Genomic DNA, 18,147 nt, shown 5'->3' on the forward strand with positions numbered 1-18,147 from the left:
AAATACCTTGACTTTAAATGGTTTCAAAACAAATGAGTGTACTGGCTATGACAACAACCTTTCCTTTCCTTCTGATGCCCTGAACACACTCCTCAGTAAGGTTTGCCCCTCCTCTTCCAATATATACGATTTCTAAAAGAGCTACTTGTCGAAGGAACTGTGTCTAGTTTTTTTTTCTTCCTGAAATGAGGTAGGGTTATCAGAACAGTGTGACAGAGTATTATATCCTAAAAAACATTGCTTGCCCTCTGGCTTTATTTCCAATTTAATTTTTCTGTCTACTGATCTAGATTTAAAATTTTTTAAAAGGGAACCAAAAGTGACACCTCGTTTAAAAATATTTTACCTTGTCCACAAGTTCCTTTTTTCAATTTTCTAAATGACTTCACGAGCTCCTAAAAAGTTTTAAAAATGAGTAGTAATGAACTGAATTCAGTCTCCATGCCAACTACTGATATATATTTTTTCTGGTGACTGATCTTTGTGTTGTAGAAAATATCATGATTTAAAGTCCTTTTACCTGCTTACAAGAGAGTGGTTTCATTTTTTTCCAGTCAAGTGAACCAAACTGTCAGCAACTTTTATTCACTATCCACTTTATAATAGCTTAGAGCAGAGGTACCCTAGATAGTTACTGAATTAATAGGAAAGTCCTTCAGTTAGAGGATTTACATTAAAGTTGACTGAACATGTAAATGTTTGTTAATTTTTGAACTAAGTGAGAAGGAAATTAAAAAGTAGTTACGGGGTTTCCCTGGTGGCTCAGTGGTTGAGAGTCCGCCTGCCGATGCAGGGGACACGGGTTCGTGCCCCGGTCCGGGAAGATCCCACATGCCGCGGAGCGGCTGGGCCCGTGAGCCATGGCCGCTGAGCCTGCGCGTCCGTAGCCTGTGCTCTGCAGCGGGAGAGGCCCAAACAGTGAGAGGCCCGCGTACCGCAAAAAAAAAACAAAAACAAAAAAAACCAAGTAGTTACCATCTGCTCCTTTTTAGTTGGATGAGGAGAAAATAACCAAAGAATTGCTTGATCATAACATTTGAAGACCATGAGGTGATCATAATCTTTGATTTAGCCATTGCACAGACTTCTTTAAGGAGCAATAAAAGAGTTCTTTTTAAAAAATAGATTTTTTAAAAGGTAGATATTATCAAAAGTCCAGGCTTTTTGTAAAGTCTACTTCTGGGCATATTTTGGAAGCTCTGTATAGGGGAGGCTTTCCACAGCCCACTGGAATTTAATAATGCAACAGGGCTAACAGGAGAGGTGTGGTATTCTTTTCAGACAAAGAAAGTGGTTTTATTTTCTAGAAAACAAGGTTTGGGGAATGGAGGAATCCTAAGCAGAATGATTACAAAGATAAGCCATAGAGAATCATTTTGCCCATTTCCCAGTGATCCATAAGCAGTGTGTTTCATTATATGGGGGATTCCTGTTGAATTCTTTTCCTATTGACTTTTGACACAAGGTGACAAAGAGAAATATGTACTTTTCTTTAGAGATTTTTGCCTTCTAATATCACCTTTAGGACGGTCCTGGGTATACAAGGTACCATTCAGATTTAGTTGTTTCTGCCAAGATGCAGGTAAGTGTCAGCCTTTATTTATGGAGTCATCTATTAAGCATGTGGTTTCAAATGTGCTGACTATGCCAGTGGGTGGCAATTACTTCCTCAATCCTTCAGCTCAGAAGTGTAAAATGATACACCTTCATTTTTCTATAATTCTTTAAAAACATACCTTGAGCTTCTGTATTAGTTTGTTAGGGCTGCAGTAACAAAGTACCACAGACTGGATGGTTTACATGACAGACATATTTTGTTTCCCAGTTCTGGGGCCTAGAACTCCAAGATCAAGTTGTCAGCAGGGTTGGTTCCTCCTGATGATTATGAGGGAGAACCTTTCCCATGACTCTCCCGAGCTTCTGGTGTTTTGTCCGCAATCTGTGGTGTTTTCTGGCTAGTAGAAACATCACCCTGATCTCTGTCTTCATCCTCACATGGCGTTCTCTGTGTGCAGATGTACCCTTTTTATAAGGACACTAGTCACAATAGATTAAGGACCCATCCTACTCCAGTATGACCTCATCTTAACTCATTACATCTGCAGTGACCTTACATTTTGAAGTATAAGGGTTAGGGCTTCAACATCTAAAATTGGTGGGGACACAGTTCAACTCATAACAGCTCCCATTCCACCTACGATAAAAATGGTTTTTGGTTTGATTCTGGGTGTATTCAGTTTGGGGTTTTCCCTGGAGTACAGATGCTAAGGGTGATGGGGACATAGGGTCTTCGGGAGGAAACCGCTCACAGTCCACAGGGCACTGCTGCTGTCTTCCTGTTCCAGATCATCTCTGGTTCTCTAGTTGCTGCAGGACAGTGGTGGCCTGTGTCAGGTACTTGCACCTTCACAGCCATTTCTGTTCTATTGAAACTGTTCTAAGATGGTCCAGAGTCAAGTTACATCTCCTGGAATGGGCACAACCCTATCTCTCTGTGTCCTGTACTCGACGCCCCCTGGAGGGGGCAGGGGACAGTGCCTTTTCCTGGAGACCCAGACAGTGCATAGCTCTTCCCTGCACCTTGCTTCCTGGCTTAGCCTGTACCCTTCTGAATAATGGTGTCCTCCCATTCAGATTGGCAGCTGCATTCTACCAGCTCTTCACAGACCCTCAGGTTGTAAAGATTAACCCCACTGTCTCTTCCATGCAGTGTTTTATGAATATGAGTCAGGGTGGTGACATCTCCTGAGAGCTGCTGAAGTCCTAAAACATCACTCCTTTTAACATCATCCCTTGTAGGAGTATTGCTTCTAACGGATGTGTTTTTTTCTTTTTAAAATTTTTGAGTAAAATATCATAAAGTATAAAAAATAATTTAAAAGATCAATATTGTGTCTCCACCACCTAGCTTAAGAAATAAAATCTTTCTTATAAATTTCCAAATCCATTGCTTACATCAATTATCTCCAAACTCCTGATCACACTTCAAAAAATTGAATTTACCTGTATTTGTGTATCCATTTATAATTTATCTAGAGATGAGCACCGCATTTTGGAAACCACGAGCTTGTGTCAGGACCTTTGTTCTGAAGCTGAAAAAGAAAGTTCGGCTTTTTTTTTTTTTTTGCTGCTTTTTGTGCTTTTGCTGCATTGCCAAATGCATCCAATGCCAAAGGCTAGTATGAATGTGGTGGGAATTTTATGAAGCTTAAAAAAGTACACAGACACCTGGATACATACACACACATAAATATGTATGTATTTAAGTGTATATATACTTGTTAGAACACTGTTTAACACACTAAAGTCTTAAACTTATTATTTGGGCACAGTTAATCATAGAATTAATTAATAGGTTTGTCTATTAGTTTTGTGAAATTTGGATCTCCCTCCTGGGAATATTTCTTATCTCTGTAACACATATGCATTCTTCGCTTGGATCAGGAATTTTTCTGTGCAATATTCGAGAGGAAGATACATGGATCAAAATTTGCACCTAATGTCCATTTTTTATTCTGCAAGCATACTTCTTCACTTAAGTTTAGGGTTGGGATTATCATGACACCTCTATTCGGGCTGCCTGCTCCCCAAATGCTTTCAGTAGAGATGTTAATAGCTGACATTGTATTGAGAGGCAGTGTTTTGAGTGCTTTATGGGCACTAACTCATTCCATACCCATAAGCACCCTGTGAGATAGCTGTTACTATTATCCCCATTTTACAGATGAGGAAGCAGAGATAATGAAAGGTGTTGAATTGTGTCCCCAAAAACATATGTTTAAGTCCTAACCCCTCGTACCTCGTAATGTGACCTTGTTGGGAAATAGGGCCATTGCAGGTGTCATTCGTTAAGATGAGGTCACGGTGGATTAGGGTGGCCCTACCCACCAATCAACATGACTACTGTCCTCGTAAGTAGAGAAGAAGTGACACAGGCACGGGCAGGGAGGGGACCGTGTGCTGGCAGAGACAGAGGTTGGAGGGATGCAGCTGCAAGCCAAGGATTGCCAGCACCATCAGAAACTAGGAAGAGATGAGGAAGTGTTGTACACAGAATCTCAAAGTCCATGACCCAGCTGACACCTTTTTTTTTTTTTTCCCCATGGAAAGGCATTTTATTTTACATATAGCAGTGTGTCCATGTCAGTCCCAAGCCAACACCTTGATTTGGGACTTCCAGCCTCCAGAATCGTGAAGGCAGTAAGTTTCTATTGTTGGGAGTCACCCAGTTTGTGGTACTTTGTTACAAACCTAGGAAACTAATGAAAAGCCTAAGTATTTGCCCAAGCTTACCCAGCTAGCAAGTTCTGGAGGCGGGACTTGAATCTAGGCAGTCTGTCACAAGAGGGCATTACACAGCTCTCTGGAGGACACAGAGCGTCCCCATGTTGGCTGTGAGCCATAAGGGCATAAACAGAGTTTGCTCTGCGGACAACCAGCACAGCTTGAGATGAAGAAGGCTAACATAACCAGATGGAGCATATTATTAATATTTCTCAGAGATACACATACACAAAGTTCTTTTTAAAAAAACATTATTTTTATTGATATTGGTATAGTATTTTTTATAGATTTATTTATTTTTATTTATTTATTATTTTTTGGCTGCGTTGGGTCTTCGTTGCTGCACGCGGGTTTTCTCTAGCTGTGGCGAGCGGGGGCTACTCTTCATTGTGGTGCATGGGCTTCTCTTGTCGCAGAGCACGGGCTCTAGAGCACATGGGCCTCAGTGGATGCGGCACGTGGGCTCAGTAGTTGTGGCACATGGGCTCTAGAGCGTAGGCTCAGTAGTTGTGGCACACGGGCTTAGTTGCTCTGCGGCATGTGGGATCTTCCCGGACCAGGGCTCGAACCCCTGTTCCCTGCGTTGGCAGACAGACTCCCAACCACTGCGCCACCAGGGAAGCCCAGCACATACACAAAGTTCTGAAAAAAAAAATCTCGACATTGAGAGGGATGCTGATAAATACCATCCAATCATCCAGTGCTCTTGGTAACCACATTAAAAGACAAAGTTTAGAGTCTTGCTAAGTCTCATATATAAATATATATACACACATATATGTGTATTAATAAACACAGACATACATATACACAGACATACGTGTACACCTATCTCCATTGACCAGATTCCTTGACACACATATTTATCTATAATGAGGAGGAGGTGATGGTGAACAGGGAGTTTCATTTTGTTCTTAGTAAAACTGAGGTGATTTCAGTCATTTCTGGTCTCCTAGTCTGGTTGTAATATTCTGAGATTCTTAGATTCCAGTTCGATGAAGTTCATTTCCATCAGCTAAGAAATACTGTTGATGGACATTGTGTCTAAAGCTTGAGTGGCTTCTGTCATTTGGTGTATTTGAGATGAAGAGACACCTTTGAAGAAAATACCCCAAGACAGACCAAAAGACCAAGACAGAAACCAAAGGAAGTGAGGGCTCCTTTTATTTTTCTTTCACAGAAGAAAATGAAGGAATCTCTGTAAAGATTTCTGATGAATAAACTTGTAGAACTGGGAGCTGGAGGAGTAGAGGTCTGAAAGTTTCCATCTTCTGGTCCAATAGTCCTTCCTCTCTCTCTTTTCCTTCTCAGGACATCTGAGAAATACAGCACATGCTCTATGGGGCAGGGTAGGGGACACCAGCTTCCTGAGAAATGTGGATGAAACGGCAGAGAAGACAGTTCTAATCATTCCCCCTTAAAGACACATACTCTGCAACCCTCGAGAAATACTGAGTTTATGTACATGTTTAACTTACCAGACCAAAAAAAACATTGAGTCCAAAAAGTTCGAGGATTAACTCACCTGTTGAAGGTCACAAGACCAACTATGGCAGAATCTATATGAACACCTAGGTTTCCTGAATTTCCAAGCTAGTGCTTGTGTCTGAGTGTGTTTTTATAATTCTTGCCTGAATATGATATTATAGGTTTGACTTTATGAAATTTGCCATCTAAAACATTGTGTCTTGATTTGCTATAATTTATATTTTATGTTTTATAATTGTCTCAGGTTACCAGAATTCTAATGTTAAATCCCCCAATTTTAGCAGTATTCAACCCAAAACCCACTTTAAAAATAAACATATCAGGATAATCTGTGGTATTTTAATGGGTACTTTGAATAACAAACAGGATTTTGTTTCATGATTGTTTTCAGTAGCAAACAAGATTTGGTAACAATATCCACCACTACCACCCTGATTTAATATGTTGAATGCCCCATTTGAAGGAACTACCTTGGTTTGTTGTAAGAAAAAGAAAATGATTGAGGCTATAGTATGGGATTTTCAAGATGAAAGGAATCGGGGTTATTCAGTCCAATTTCTTTCTTTCTTTTTTTTTTTTTGCTGTACGCGGGCCTCTCACTGTTGTGGCCTCTCCCGTTGCGGAGCACAGGCTCCGGACGCGCAGGCTCAGCGGCCATGGCTCACGGTCCCAGCCGCTCCGCTGCATGTGGGATCTTCCCAGACCGGGGCACGAACACGTGTCCCCTGCATCGACAGGCGGACTCTCAACCACTGCACCAGGGAAGCCCTCAGTCCAATTTCTTAATTTTGCAGATCAGCACCCTGAGATCTAGAGAAATTAGATAACTAGATTCCTGAATTCTTCTATCTGCCAGCTTTAGCATTATTTAATTTTAAATAGTGAAATCTGATAATCTTACTGTTAGAATTCTTTCAAGGTGTATTGACTAATCCAGTTCTGAGCATGTGAGTTACAAAAGGAAACAGTGTCATCAAGCCACTAATCCATAGATTTTACTGGTACCACTTTTCCTAGAGCAAGAGGGTGCTCTCACGTTTACTACATTGCAACTAAACGGATCATGTTGGCTGTAATAGGAAAAACACAGCTTTTCAGCTAATAAACTGTGTGACCTTGAGCGAGCTAATTACCCTTTGCTCCTCCTATTTGTAAAGCAGGGAAACAAAAATCTGTCTCCCAGGCTCCTTATGGCAAAAAGACTAGCCTGTATAAAGTACTTTTCACTCTACCTGCAAACCCGTAATTGTTAGTTTTCCTTTCCTCTCTTCTTTTCCATTTTCTTGATCAAGGTTACGTGGTGGATTAGCGTCCAGGCAGGACTAGAGCCCAGATCTTTCCATTTCTGGGGCAAAACTCCCTTCTACACAGAATTCTTCCGTCATTCACATAGTAATGTTCTCAGAAATGGGAAACAGAAATATCTAAGAAGTCAGTTTTTAATTAGCCTGAGAAGCAAAATAGGGACTTGTACCTCTGTCTTGAAAACGGTCAAGTTTCTATTGCAAACCATGAAGTAATTGTAAAGTTAGCTAAGGGATCCTTGTCTTAGAATTTTAGAGGTGGCATTGTTCTTTAGTTTCTTATACCTAGAGAGGCTGGGAGATCTATAGTGGCTCAGAAAGAGCAGGAGAAAAATTGAGTGTGTCTGTTATTAAATGAACTTGTTTGAATCCACTGGACAATAAGACAATGCAGGTCCTGGGAGTTTACTTATTTGACCAAACCAAATAGATTTGCAGGGCCAACTGAGTGCTCAAATTAAAATATCTATTTCAGGGTTACCATGTGGCTCTATCAGTGGAATACCTAGCTTATCTGACATCCAGAGAGAATCACTTTTTAACATCATCCTCCTCTAGATAATAAAATTGTTGTCAGTAGTAATCATGGAATAATAATTAATCATCAAGATTTATTTCCAGCTTTATTAAGATACAGTTGACATACAGCGCTGTGTAAGCTTAAGGTGTACAGCATACTGAGGTACATATATTCCAGAATAATAACCACAATAACTTGAGTTAACCTCTGTCATCTCATATAGATACAAAAAAAAAGAAAAAGTTTTTTTTCTCCTTGTGATGAGAACTCTTAGGGTTTACTCTCTTAACTTTGGAATATACTATACAGTATATTTGTATGTATATTAACTATAGTCATTGTGTTGTACATGACATACCTAGTACTTATTTATTGTATAACTGCAAGTTTGTACCTTTTGACCACCTTCATCCAATTCCCCTCCTATTCCCGGCTCTGTTAACTACAAATCTGATCTCTTTTTCTATGAGTTTGGTTTTTATGCTTGTTTGGTTGGCTGGCTATTTTTAGATACCATATATAAGTGAAATTATACAGTATTTGTCTTTCTCCATCTGACTTATTTCACTTAGCATAATGCCCTCAAGATTCATTCATGTGTCCCAAGTGGCAGGATTTCCTTCTTTCTTACGGCTGAATAGTATTTCATTATATATATACTATATATACACGATATATACTATATATATACTATATATATACTATATATACACATATATCATATATATATATATACTATAGCTTCTTTATCCGTTTATCCTATACCTATGCCTACCTCTGTCTACAGTTATCTATTATCTATCTACCTTTTTAAGGCTTCAAAAAGACTTGAAGCCAAAAACATATAGCTAATCCAATAGGCACGTTAATTTTGGCAGTTTATTTGCATCCAAAGTATCAGTAGACTTGGAGGAGAGTTAAGTGCCATCCCCTTCAGCTTCTTTTTGTTTGTTCGTTTGGCAAAGAAAGGTACTATTACTTTTCATTGGTATATGCAAATGGCTAATTGATTTTTTAAAGTTCTTCAATACTGGCAAAGTATTTCCAATTGGAAACAGTTTGTTTTACTTTTTTTAAAGAAGCATCGACTTCTCCTCGCCGTACACTAGTGTGTCTTGTCATCACTCTGAGTGGCATGGATGAGCGCCTTTGCATCTCTTTGTAAAAGGGATCACGGAATAGCGGTGGGCAGTGCTGCAGTTGCATGGTTTATTTAAGAATCACAAACCCCAGTTTATTCTGTCTCTGTTGGAATGCCCTTCCTGGCTCAGTGGTGATCAAGGCTTTAGCTCATCTGGGAAGCACCGGAGACAGCCGACCAGGCCTCCATATTCTTACCCAAAAACGGAGACTAAACTACTGGATGTTACCCTCCCCCGTGACTTGTCTTCCCTTTCCAGCGACGGGCGACGCGACTCACAGCCCTGGGAGCAACGCGAATAGCCTTTGGCTTTTTCATCCTTATTCCTTTGTGGGGGTTGTTTTGGCATTTCTCTCACATTCTAGTTTTGTGTGTTTGTTTCCTCTTGACTCCTTGAGAACATATTTGAAGGGCAACAGATTTATTCTCAAGGATGTTGGATGGTTCGTTTTAAGACGGTATTTTGTAGTTGTGGAAACAGAGTTATCTGGAGAAGAGCCAGAACTGGAGTGGTCTAGACAGCCGGGAATGGTGGATGTTCTGCTGGTTAGGACTTCATAGTGCCCTGGGCAAGGGCCACCCTTCGACCTGGACAATAGGAGGGGTTCTGCTCTGGTCCTCCTCTGCCATCCTTTCCCAAGGCGGAGTGGGGTGGGACGCCTGAGAGGCCAAGGGGACATCGCCACCTGGAGCGCTGGGCCCTGCCATCTCTGCTTCCCTAGGCTGAGGTGCCTGGGACCCAGGACCTTCTACCCCGAAGGTCCCCAAATCTCTTCCAGAGCCTGCTGTGGCTTTCCTCCCAGTCAGTTGCAGTGCAGATGTCCTGAGGCTGGGCTGGTGGTCAGGGAGCAGCCACCGCAGGAGGAGCAGGGCAGGGGAGGGGCTCGCAGAGCTGTGGAAGCACATGTGGACCTGGGCCGGGCAGTCTGTGGGAATTCTCAGGCCCTCCCTGTGTAGGATAGAGACGGGGAGGAGGGGGCTTGCTGTCAGCTCTAGCCGATTTATTTGCATATCTAACAGAGAAAAATGATCCCATCTTATACATGACTATACAGCAGGAAAGAGGATAATCAGGACCTACTGTTTGCAACTGTTGAGGTTTAAATTGTGTGCCCCTAAAAGACGGGTGAAATCCCACCACCAGGTGCTTGTGGATGTGACATTTGGGAAGAGAGTCTTTGAAGGTGTAATTAAGATGAGCCTCTACTGGAGTAGGATGGGCACCAATGACTGGTGCACTCATAAGGAGAAAGATGTGAAGACACAGACACACAGAGAAAAAAGCCACACGAAGACAGAAGCAGAGCCTGGAAAGCTTTCACAGCTAAGGAGCACCAAAATCACAGGCAACCATCCGTAGGTAGGAGAGAGGCATGGAAGAATTTCTTGCTCAGATGCTCCAGGAGGAATGGATCTGCAGACACCTTGATTTCAGGTTTTGGGGCTCCAGAGCTGGGAGAGAGAAAATTTCTGTTGTTTTAAGCCATTCAGTTTATGGTACTTTGGATGGTAGCCGTAGCAAACTAATACACAGTGGATAAATTATTTTGCAAAACTAGATGTTTGCCGAAGCCATGTTATTGACACTGTAATGGAGATTACCTTGCTTTGATAATACAGCAACCTCATTCCCTGAGGTTGGCCAAAGCTCTTATTAACCTTGGATAAAGAGTAGAAATAGAAGATTATTTTCTTTCTAAAAAAAAATTATACATTTATCTCCAAATAAGGTTATACAGGCTATTACTTGGTAATTCTCGACAGTAAAAAAAAATCGGTTCTCATTTACTTTCCTAAATGGAGGAAAGTGAATCAAGAAGGCCCTACTGGGCATGAAGATTAGAAAGACCATAAAGACAGAGGACCCTGTCCTACATTGTCTGTCATCTTTGCCTCCAATCAGATGCTACAGGAAAAGCTGAAAACACATTACCTGACACAGTATGTGCCCAAGATGTTAGTATAAGTTGTAAGGAAAAAGGGCCCCCAATCAAAAAAATTGTATATTCTATGTAAAGTTACATAGCTTTTTCATGAAAGGACCTCTGATGGGCTTCAGTGTGCTAATATATATCATGGCACGCTAAGAGAAGAATATAGCATGTCTCTTTCCATGTTTATTTTATCATAGAACCTTTTATGGAAGAAGTTTCTGAAACTGGACCTCCATGGACTAACTTTGGGTTGTAAGCACCTAAAATATTCCTTCTGCTGATGCTTCATTTGGTCAGTGTGGGATGAATAAGTCTTTTCCTATCATCTGTACATTTTCCTTATTTTTCCAAATCTCCCTCCATTTCAAAACTCTGTAACCTTTGACCCACAAACCATTACCCACCTCTGTCATATATACCTTAATTTGGAGTTTAAGATGTTCTATCCAATATAAAAGAAGCACTGAGTATTCTTTTATTCTAGATACTTCATTTTCTTCTAAAGCGTTTTTATTTTCTTTGCAGTTGATATGGAGCTTTTTTATTGGGATGAACCATGACTGACATTTAACTTATAAAAGTAGCTACTTCATGTGGTTTAACCTAATACACTAATATTATTAAAGAGTTGTTACAGTTACCGAGATACTTAATTCACCAAAAGAGGCTTAGCCACTTCAAGAATTTGGCTTAATACTTTTATAAATAGACTGGATGGTTGGCAGGAGAGATCACTTATGCTTGTAAATGATACCAAGTTGGCTGAGATTGGCAATATCATGTAGGACCAGACAGGAATGCAAGACGATACAATCAGTTTGACAGAATAATGTGCACTTGATAAAATGAATCACAATTAGGGTGCAGGGAAGGTTTTGTTTGTAAAATAGAATAATTAATTCGAAAAATGCAACAGGAATAGAAACACTTACATGGACTGGGCCCCACGCAGGGGAGTTTTAAAGTCGTAGCCAATCACAGGTCCAGGCTCTGCCAAGCATGCCCAAATGGCATGCCTCTGAGCCATTCATTCTGACCGACCATCTGGACTTCATCATGTGGATTTTGGCTGCCACCTCGAATGACTGTTGGCCCGAGATCAATGATTCCATTCCATTGTGGCTATGAATTTCAGGCATTAAGACATAGTACTGTTACCTTGAATAATACAAGAATTTTCTCTCTGTAACCCATTCAAACTCTACTCACCTTCCAAGGCCCAGTTAAAAGTCAAGGAAGTGTAGAAAATCTTTTCCCTCTTATTTCTATAGGTTGTAGACTACCTCCCTCAACTTAACATAAGGTCCAACAAACATTTCTGGCTGAAGATAACACAATCCTCTTTGCATATTGGCCTCAACTTTTCAGTTGTAAGTTCCTTGAGGGCAAAGACCAAGGCTTGTATGTGTTTTGTACTTCTTTCTAATATGCACTCAATAAAACATTAGCAGGATTCTTCAAGCAGGACTTAATAAAATTAATAACCACAACAATAAAAACAGCAAAATGTTGATTTGAGAGCATGGAAGGTTGAGAAATTTTTGTGGCAGTAGATGAATATGGCTCTTAGCCTTTTGACTCTTGAACCAGATTACCCCATCAAGAAACAAAATATATACTTATTTTTCATGTCAATCTTATCCCAAAGTGGTATTTAATATATCTATACAATTTTATTACATATCAAATTCAAATAAATATAAGGCCAATGTTTAGTTTAGTGGAATTTCATGTGTTATAAAATGCAGTTAAATGGAAATTGTTTTTACGGGGCTTTTGTGTCTTGAATATGCCGGTGCTAGGTGGACTCCTTTAAGTGCTAAATTTTCTGATCATGTGGCTTTTCAGACCTCTGGTTTATTATCTATCCTAATGTCTCTATGAGTTAAGTGAATGTTTTTAGAATGATTTATCGAAGTTGATTATGAAAATAAAATCCACATACTTCATTATATGGTATATACATAGGATTACCCCTCAGTCACTGTCGTATACCTGTGTTTGAACTGATTATAGCTCGGTCCAGAACCAACATCACTCTTAAGGTCCTTAGTTACAGTAATGGTTTCCTTTGGAAAAGCATTTGAGTCTAACGGGATGTTGTTAAATTCTCAGGCCACGGTGCGTGTGACTGTGGAAAGTGCAGATGTGATGGAGGATGGTCTGGGGACGCTTGCCAGTACCCAACGACCTGTGCCCTGACAAAGAAACAGAGCAGCCACATGTGCAAGAATTCTCAAGATATCATCTGCTCTAATGCAGGTAAGAATTCCATGCCCTGAGAATTCTTAAATGACATAATCCAACGTGGGTTTTTAGTGGAAATAGGCAGGCGTTGAGAAATGTTGAACCTCCGAGTGAGACTGCTTTTGAGCATATTTTTTTGAAGTGAAATTCAGATAAATCAATTGGGGAAAATGTCCTCTTGCTGAGACTGGCAAGTCGGATGCTCTCCAGCTGTTCCAAATGCCTCCTTCAAGTAGGACAGTCCCTGGAAACACCACCCTGACAACATTTTAGGTAAATTGTGAGCCGTGATTTCGAATGCTGGATTAATCCTTTTAAAAAGGACTTGTATAAACGTACTTAATTATCTTCTGTTACAGATCAAGGGTGCTTTGAATTTATACCTTGGCATCAAATAGAACCAAACTTTTCAAATCTCATGGGGGTTTCCGATGCCCTGGATGTGAAAACCATTGCAGAATACAGTGAGAGCAAGGTTTTTGTTTGACTAAAATATTTTTATATCTGATAGACGTCATTTAAAAATATTTCTTAGAAATTTACAGAGGAGCTGTTAAAATTAATTACCAAAATCATATAAAACACAACAACTGGGGTTTTGGTTTCAATGGTGTTCAGCCAGTGTTACTATAATTAAATACTCTTTTAACAGTTGGGCACATAGAACCTCAAAGTCAGTTTTTTCTCAGCCCTGGTTGAACTTGAGAATGCTCCTGTCCTACACTGGAGGCTCTGATTTAATTGCTTTGGGGTCTGATATGGACTATAGTGGGGTTTTTTTTAAAGTTCTCTGGGTAGTTCTTACGTAGATCCAGGAGTGTGAGCCTCTTGTTCTGCATGCTAAAGGCCAGGCTTTGACCACATAAATGAGTATCTTCCCCCCTGAAGCTCCCATTGTTGGTAGAGTCCTTCTGCATTCAGAGCTGGGAGCTTTCCACAGTCTTTGATTGACAGGAATTGCTCTGTGTAGATTCAGTGCAGTAGGGTGTTTTGCTGATAGCAATCAGGTCTACTGCCAAGGCAAGCTGTGAGTGGTGCCTCCGGGGGACCATGACGAAAGTGCTAACGGTCAGATTACTTTCTGTGTTCACTGATACTCTCCTGGCTTCTCTCCAGCACTTCCATTTTTCTTTTCCTCTCAGTAGAATTTCTCTACTTCCCGTTTATGACACTCACCCTCTAAACACACACATACACACACACACACATAGACACACACACACACACTCACCATATAGCCTCTTTTGTTTGAAAACTTCATGTTTTCCAAACTTCTTTCAGTAATAAGACTTGAAATCAGTTTCAGTTTTGTTTCTTTGTACTCTATTTTCAGATTGATGGATGGATTAATTGATTGATTGGGTTTCAAATCCAGGATTATTTTTTCTTTTTAATAACACATTATAACCACATAGGGGTTAGTTTAGGAATCCAAAGATGTTTCAATGTTAAGGAATCTAAATGCATGATTCACTACATCAACACATCTTAAAGGAGAAAATTTACAGAAGTGTTTCAATAGATGATGAAACACATTGGATAAGATATAAAATACGTTTCTAAGGTATCTCCACCTCTATTTTTTAAACATGGGTACAATACTTTTATGTAATCTTACTGTCCATATTCCAATTGTGTCAATTGACCCAACAATGCCTTTTACATCATTGCGCCCACCTCTGTATAGGATCCAGTCTAGGGGCAGTGTTACGTCTGGCTGTCATATCTCTTCGATGTCCTTTAATGTGTCTTTAGACAATTTCCACAGGCAGCACAATCATTTTTTCTGTCTCTTACTCTCCTCTCAGTTTCTAAGCCTTTCAGGTTTACTTTGGGGATCTTGCTGTCACATAGCTTTCTTTTAATGCCTACTTCTTCCAGCCTAGTTCAGGACCACTGCCCCCAAACTGCATTAATGTCTGAGTTCTCTATACTAATCTTTCCCCGTCATATCGCAGCGTGATTTGCAGGAAGCAGCTTGGAACAGAAGGGGAAGAGGAGGTATATGGAATGGGCTGAAGACTGAAGGGCAGGGGGAGATGGAGATGGAGCTGGGGACTAAAGGAGTTCCAGAAGTTGACTCCGTAGGGGTGCAGAATGGCAAGGCACAGTCTGCAGAGCAAAGCAAGGCTCCAGCACCATTGCATCAGGAGTATATGCTGGTGTTCAAGACAGGGAGTCATCCTAGAAAGAGGCAGCTATATTAGGCAGAATGAAAAGTCAGAGCTAAAATAATCTAGCATAAAACAGAAGACCAATCCTAGAAACTGAGTTAACTGGCAACCAAGAAAGAGATGCAGGATGACACAGCATGAACACACGAGTCTGGCACTTTTGCCTGGGCTTCCATATGCCGTATCTTGGAGCCTCAGTTGTGAATTCTACTTGATGAGTAAGACAGGAAGTCTCTGAACTGTTGTAAACTTCCTGCATCACCCAGGAACAGTTCAGATGTGTGGATTGGAGTGAGCCAGCCTGTGGGGGACGTCAGTGAGAAGTTGTAGAATTCAGAGGCAGAGGCTGTTCCTTCCCGTCTTTCCTGAAAACAATGACTGCATACATAGCCCTAACTGTGTTACACCTCTCTCCCTACCCATGAAGGGCTCCTGGTATTCCAACAGATAAATTCTAAAATTCTTGACCAATATTCTTTTTTTTTTTTTTTGTGGTACGCGGGCCTCTCACTGTTGTGGCCTCTCCCATTGCGGAGCACAGGCTCCGGACGTGCAGGCCCAGCGGCCATGGCTCATGGGCCCAGCCGCTCCGCGGCATGTGGGATCTTCCCGGACCAGGGCACGAACCCGTGTCCCCTGCATCGGCAGGCGGACTCTCAACCACTGCGCCACCAGGGAAGCCCTTGACCAATATTCTTGATCCTATACTGTCTGCCTTTAGCCTACCCTTTTTTCCACACTAAAGCCAGACTCTTCACTGTTAAATTCTCCATCCTTATTCCTTAGCCCAGGCTCTTTCTTCAACATCACAAGTTTTTTCTCCATCTCCACTTGTTGAAATTCTATCTATACATCAAGTGCCAACTCAAGAACTTACTCCCCTACTGTGCCTTTCCTCCTTCACAGAGCCAGACTGAGGTTTATACTATCTTTATAGCATTTGTCACAAATCTGTTGCAAATGCCTTTGCATCATCTGGTTTCATATAGATATATGTATATGTAAAAATTATCAATCACCTAGCTCTTTCTTCTTGGTCTATGATTTACTTAGTTTTAATTTTATCCAATTTTATCCATCTTATCTTCTATAGCACTTATGACTTCGCCAATAATATAATAAGCAATGAGAAAATTTGATGAATGGATATGTGGATGGTTGAAAGACAGCATAAATAAATGTGAAAATGAAAAAGACGGGTGATAATTAGAGAACAAAGTGAGATGAGGCAATACCATGAATTGTGGCATTAGATTGGAAACAAACTTTTATAAATTAAAATAGTTTTCAGGGAATAAAAGCAAGAAAACGAAGTTTAATAGAAGTAAAATTCACACAAGTATTCTCAAGGAAGAAAAATAACAAGCTCAAATTCTGCAGAATCACCATTTATATGTGACTGTGAGAGAAAGAACCCTTACAGAGGATAGCAAATCACAAGTGACCTGTGTAACAGAATCATGCAGAGAGTATGAAAACAGGAAGTAGTGGGATCCATAAATATAAAATGCATCTGGAGAAAATATTTGGGAATATGGCTAATATACTCGATGTCTTAATGGGAGAAGACAAAGAACCCGACATTTTCTGGAAGTCTACAGTGTGCTAGACACAGTAGCATTTTTAGATAGATGACTGGGTGATGTATTTATCACTTGATCCACACAGCAGCTCTATGAAGAAGATGTTATTTGCAGATAAGGAATTTGAGAGTTAGAGAGAAAAGTAATGACCTCAAATATGTATAGCTAGTGGGGATTAAGACCTGGATATGCCTGCAAATCTACCTTAGTCCTAAATCTGTGCTCTTTCTGGTACACCACATACAGAATTGCCAGTATCCAGTAGCTCATTTCAAATATCCATAGTATCATCTTCGGTTCCTTCCCATCCTTTACCTCTCATACCCAGTCACCGAGTCATCTTTTCTTTCTCCTGAAAATATCACCATGTGTATTTGCTTTTTTCTAAACTCACAGCCATGACCTGGGTCAGCCTCTATCTTCTTTCCTGCAGACTAATGAACTAACATTCCCTCATATCCACTTGGCCTCATTTCAGTTCATTCTCCATATGACAACCAGAGTAACAGGGTGGGAATGAATACCTGATCACATGACTCCCTTGTTGAAAATATTTCAATGGCTTCTCATTTTTCTTCTTGATTCAAGTTGGAAATGTTTAATGTGACCTCTTAGACTTCTGTAAACTGCATCCTTAGTTGCCTTTTTCCTTTCATGACATTTTCCACTTCATTTTCTGCTATACGCCAGCTGTCTTTTTCTTTTTTCTCTTATTTCCTCTTTTACCTCAGAGCCTTTGCTGTTGTTTCTTGCTGGAAGTGGGCTTTTTCACCTTCTCAATTCTCTTAGCTATTATTTTTACTTGGCTTTCAGTTCTCAGTTTAAGAACCATTCCCCAGGGACTCTATCTCTGACTACCAGGTCTCAGTTAAATCCCCTTACTATGTGTTTCTGCAACACTTTGCACTTCTCCCCTGATTTTATCACATTGCTTTTTACTCATATAAAACTTTAAGAGGAGGATTATGGCTGAATCAATCTCCCATTGCATTTCCAGAGTCTAGGATGTTACTGGTGAATGGCAAAGTCTCAATTACTCTATGGTGACTGCTGTGATGATCGATTAAAAATTTAAAATAAGCATTAAAAAGGAAGCTCCTCAAATGGACATTCTACTTCTCAATATCCTTTGAATGCCGTTTTATTGTCAGTGAAATCACTCTTGGGGTTGTAGTCAAATCCTCAAACTTGGCTGGGTATGTTGTGTGTGGTAGACTAGATGACTCCAGTGCCTCTGTATCACCCTGAGCTGCCCTGAGGTTTTGGTGAGGTCCCAGGACTCTATGCGTAAGAAAACCCACTCTGGTCCCATAGTCATAATGACATGGCTATCAGTTTAACACTGTGGGTATGAAATTATTAGGGACACCTAAGGTTTTCATTTATGCATTTGATAATGAATTCTACAAATATTCATTATATAAATAATATGTTCAAATATTGTGCAAAGCATTGAGTAAATAACTGGTGAG

General features: G+C 40.4%; 1 protein-coding gene across 2 annotated transcripts in view; it reads left to right on the top strand.

Annotated features, from left to right (window-relative positions):
- Positions 1-18,147, top strand: part of ITGBL1 (integrin subunit beta like 1) — a 217,228-nt gene that overhangs the window by 83,186 nt on the left and 115,895 nt on the right. For both annotated transcript variants that reach the window (XM_082602463.1, XM_082602464.1), the window contains exon 3: positions 12,787-12,933. In XM_082602463.1, the coding sequence (XP_082458589.1) occupies positions 12,787-12,933 (147 nt within the window). The remainder of the gene's footprint in view (positions 1-12,786; positions 12,934-18,147) is intronic.

The sequence above is a fragment of the Mesoplodon mirus genome (genome assembly GCF_964341445.2).
Source record: "Mesoplodon mirus genome assembly, chromosome: 17".
NCBI classification, from domain to species: Eukaryota; Metazoa; Chordata; class Mammalia; order Artiodactyla; family Ziphiidae; genus Mesoplodon; species Mesoplodon mirus.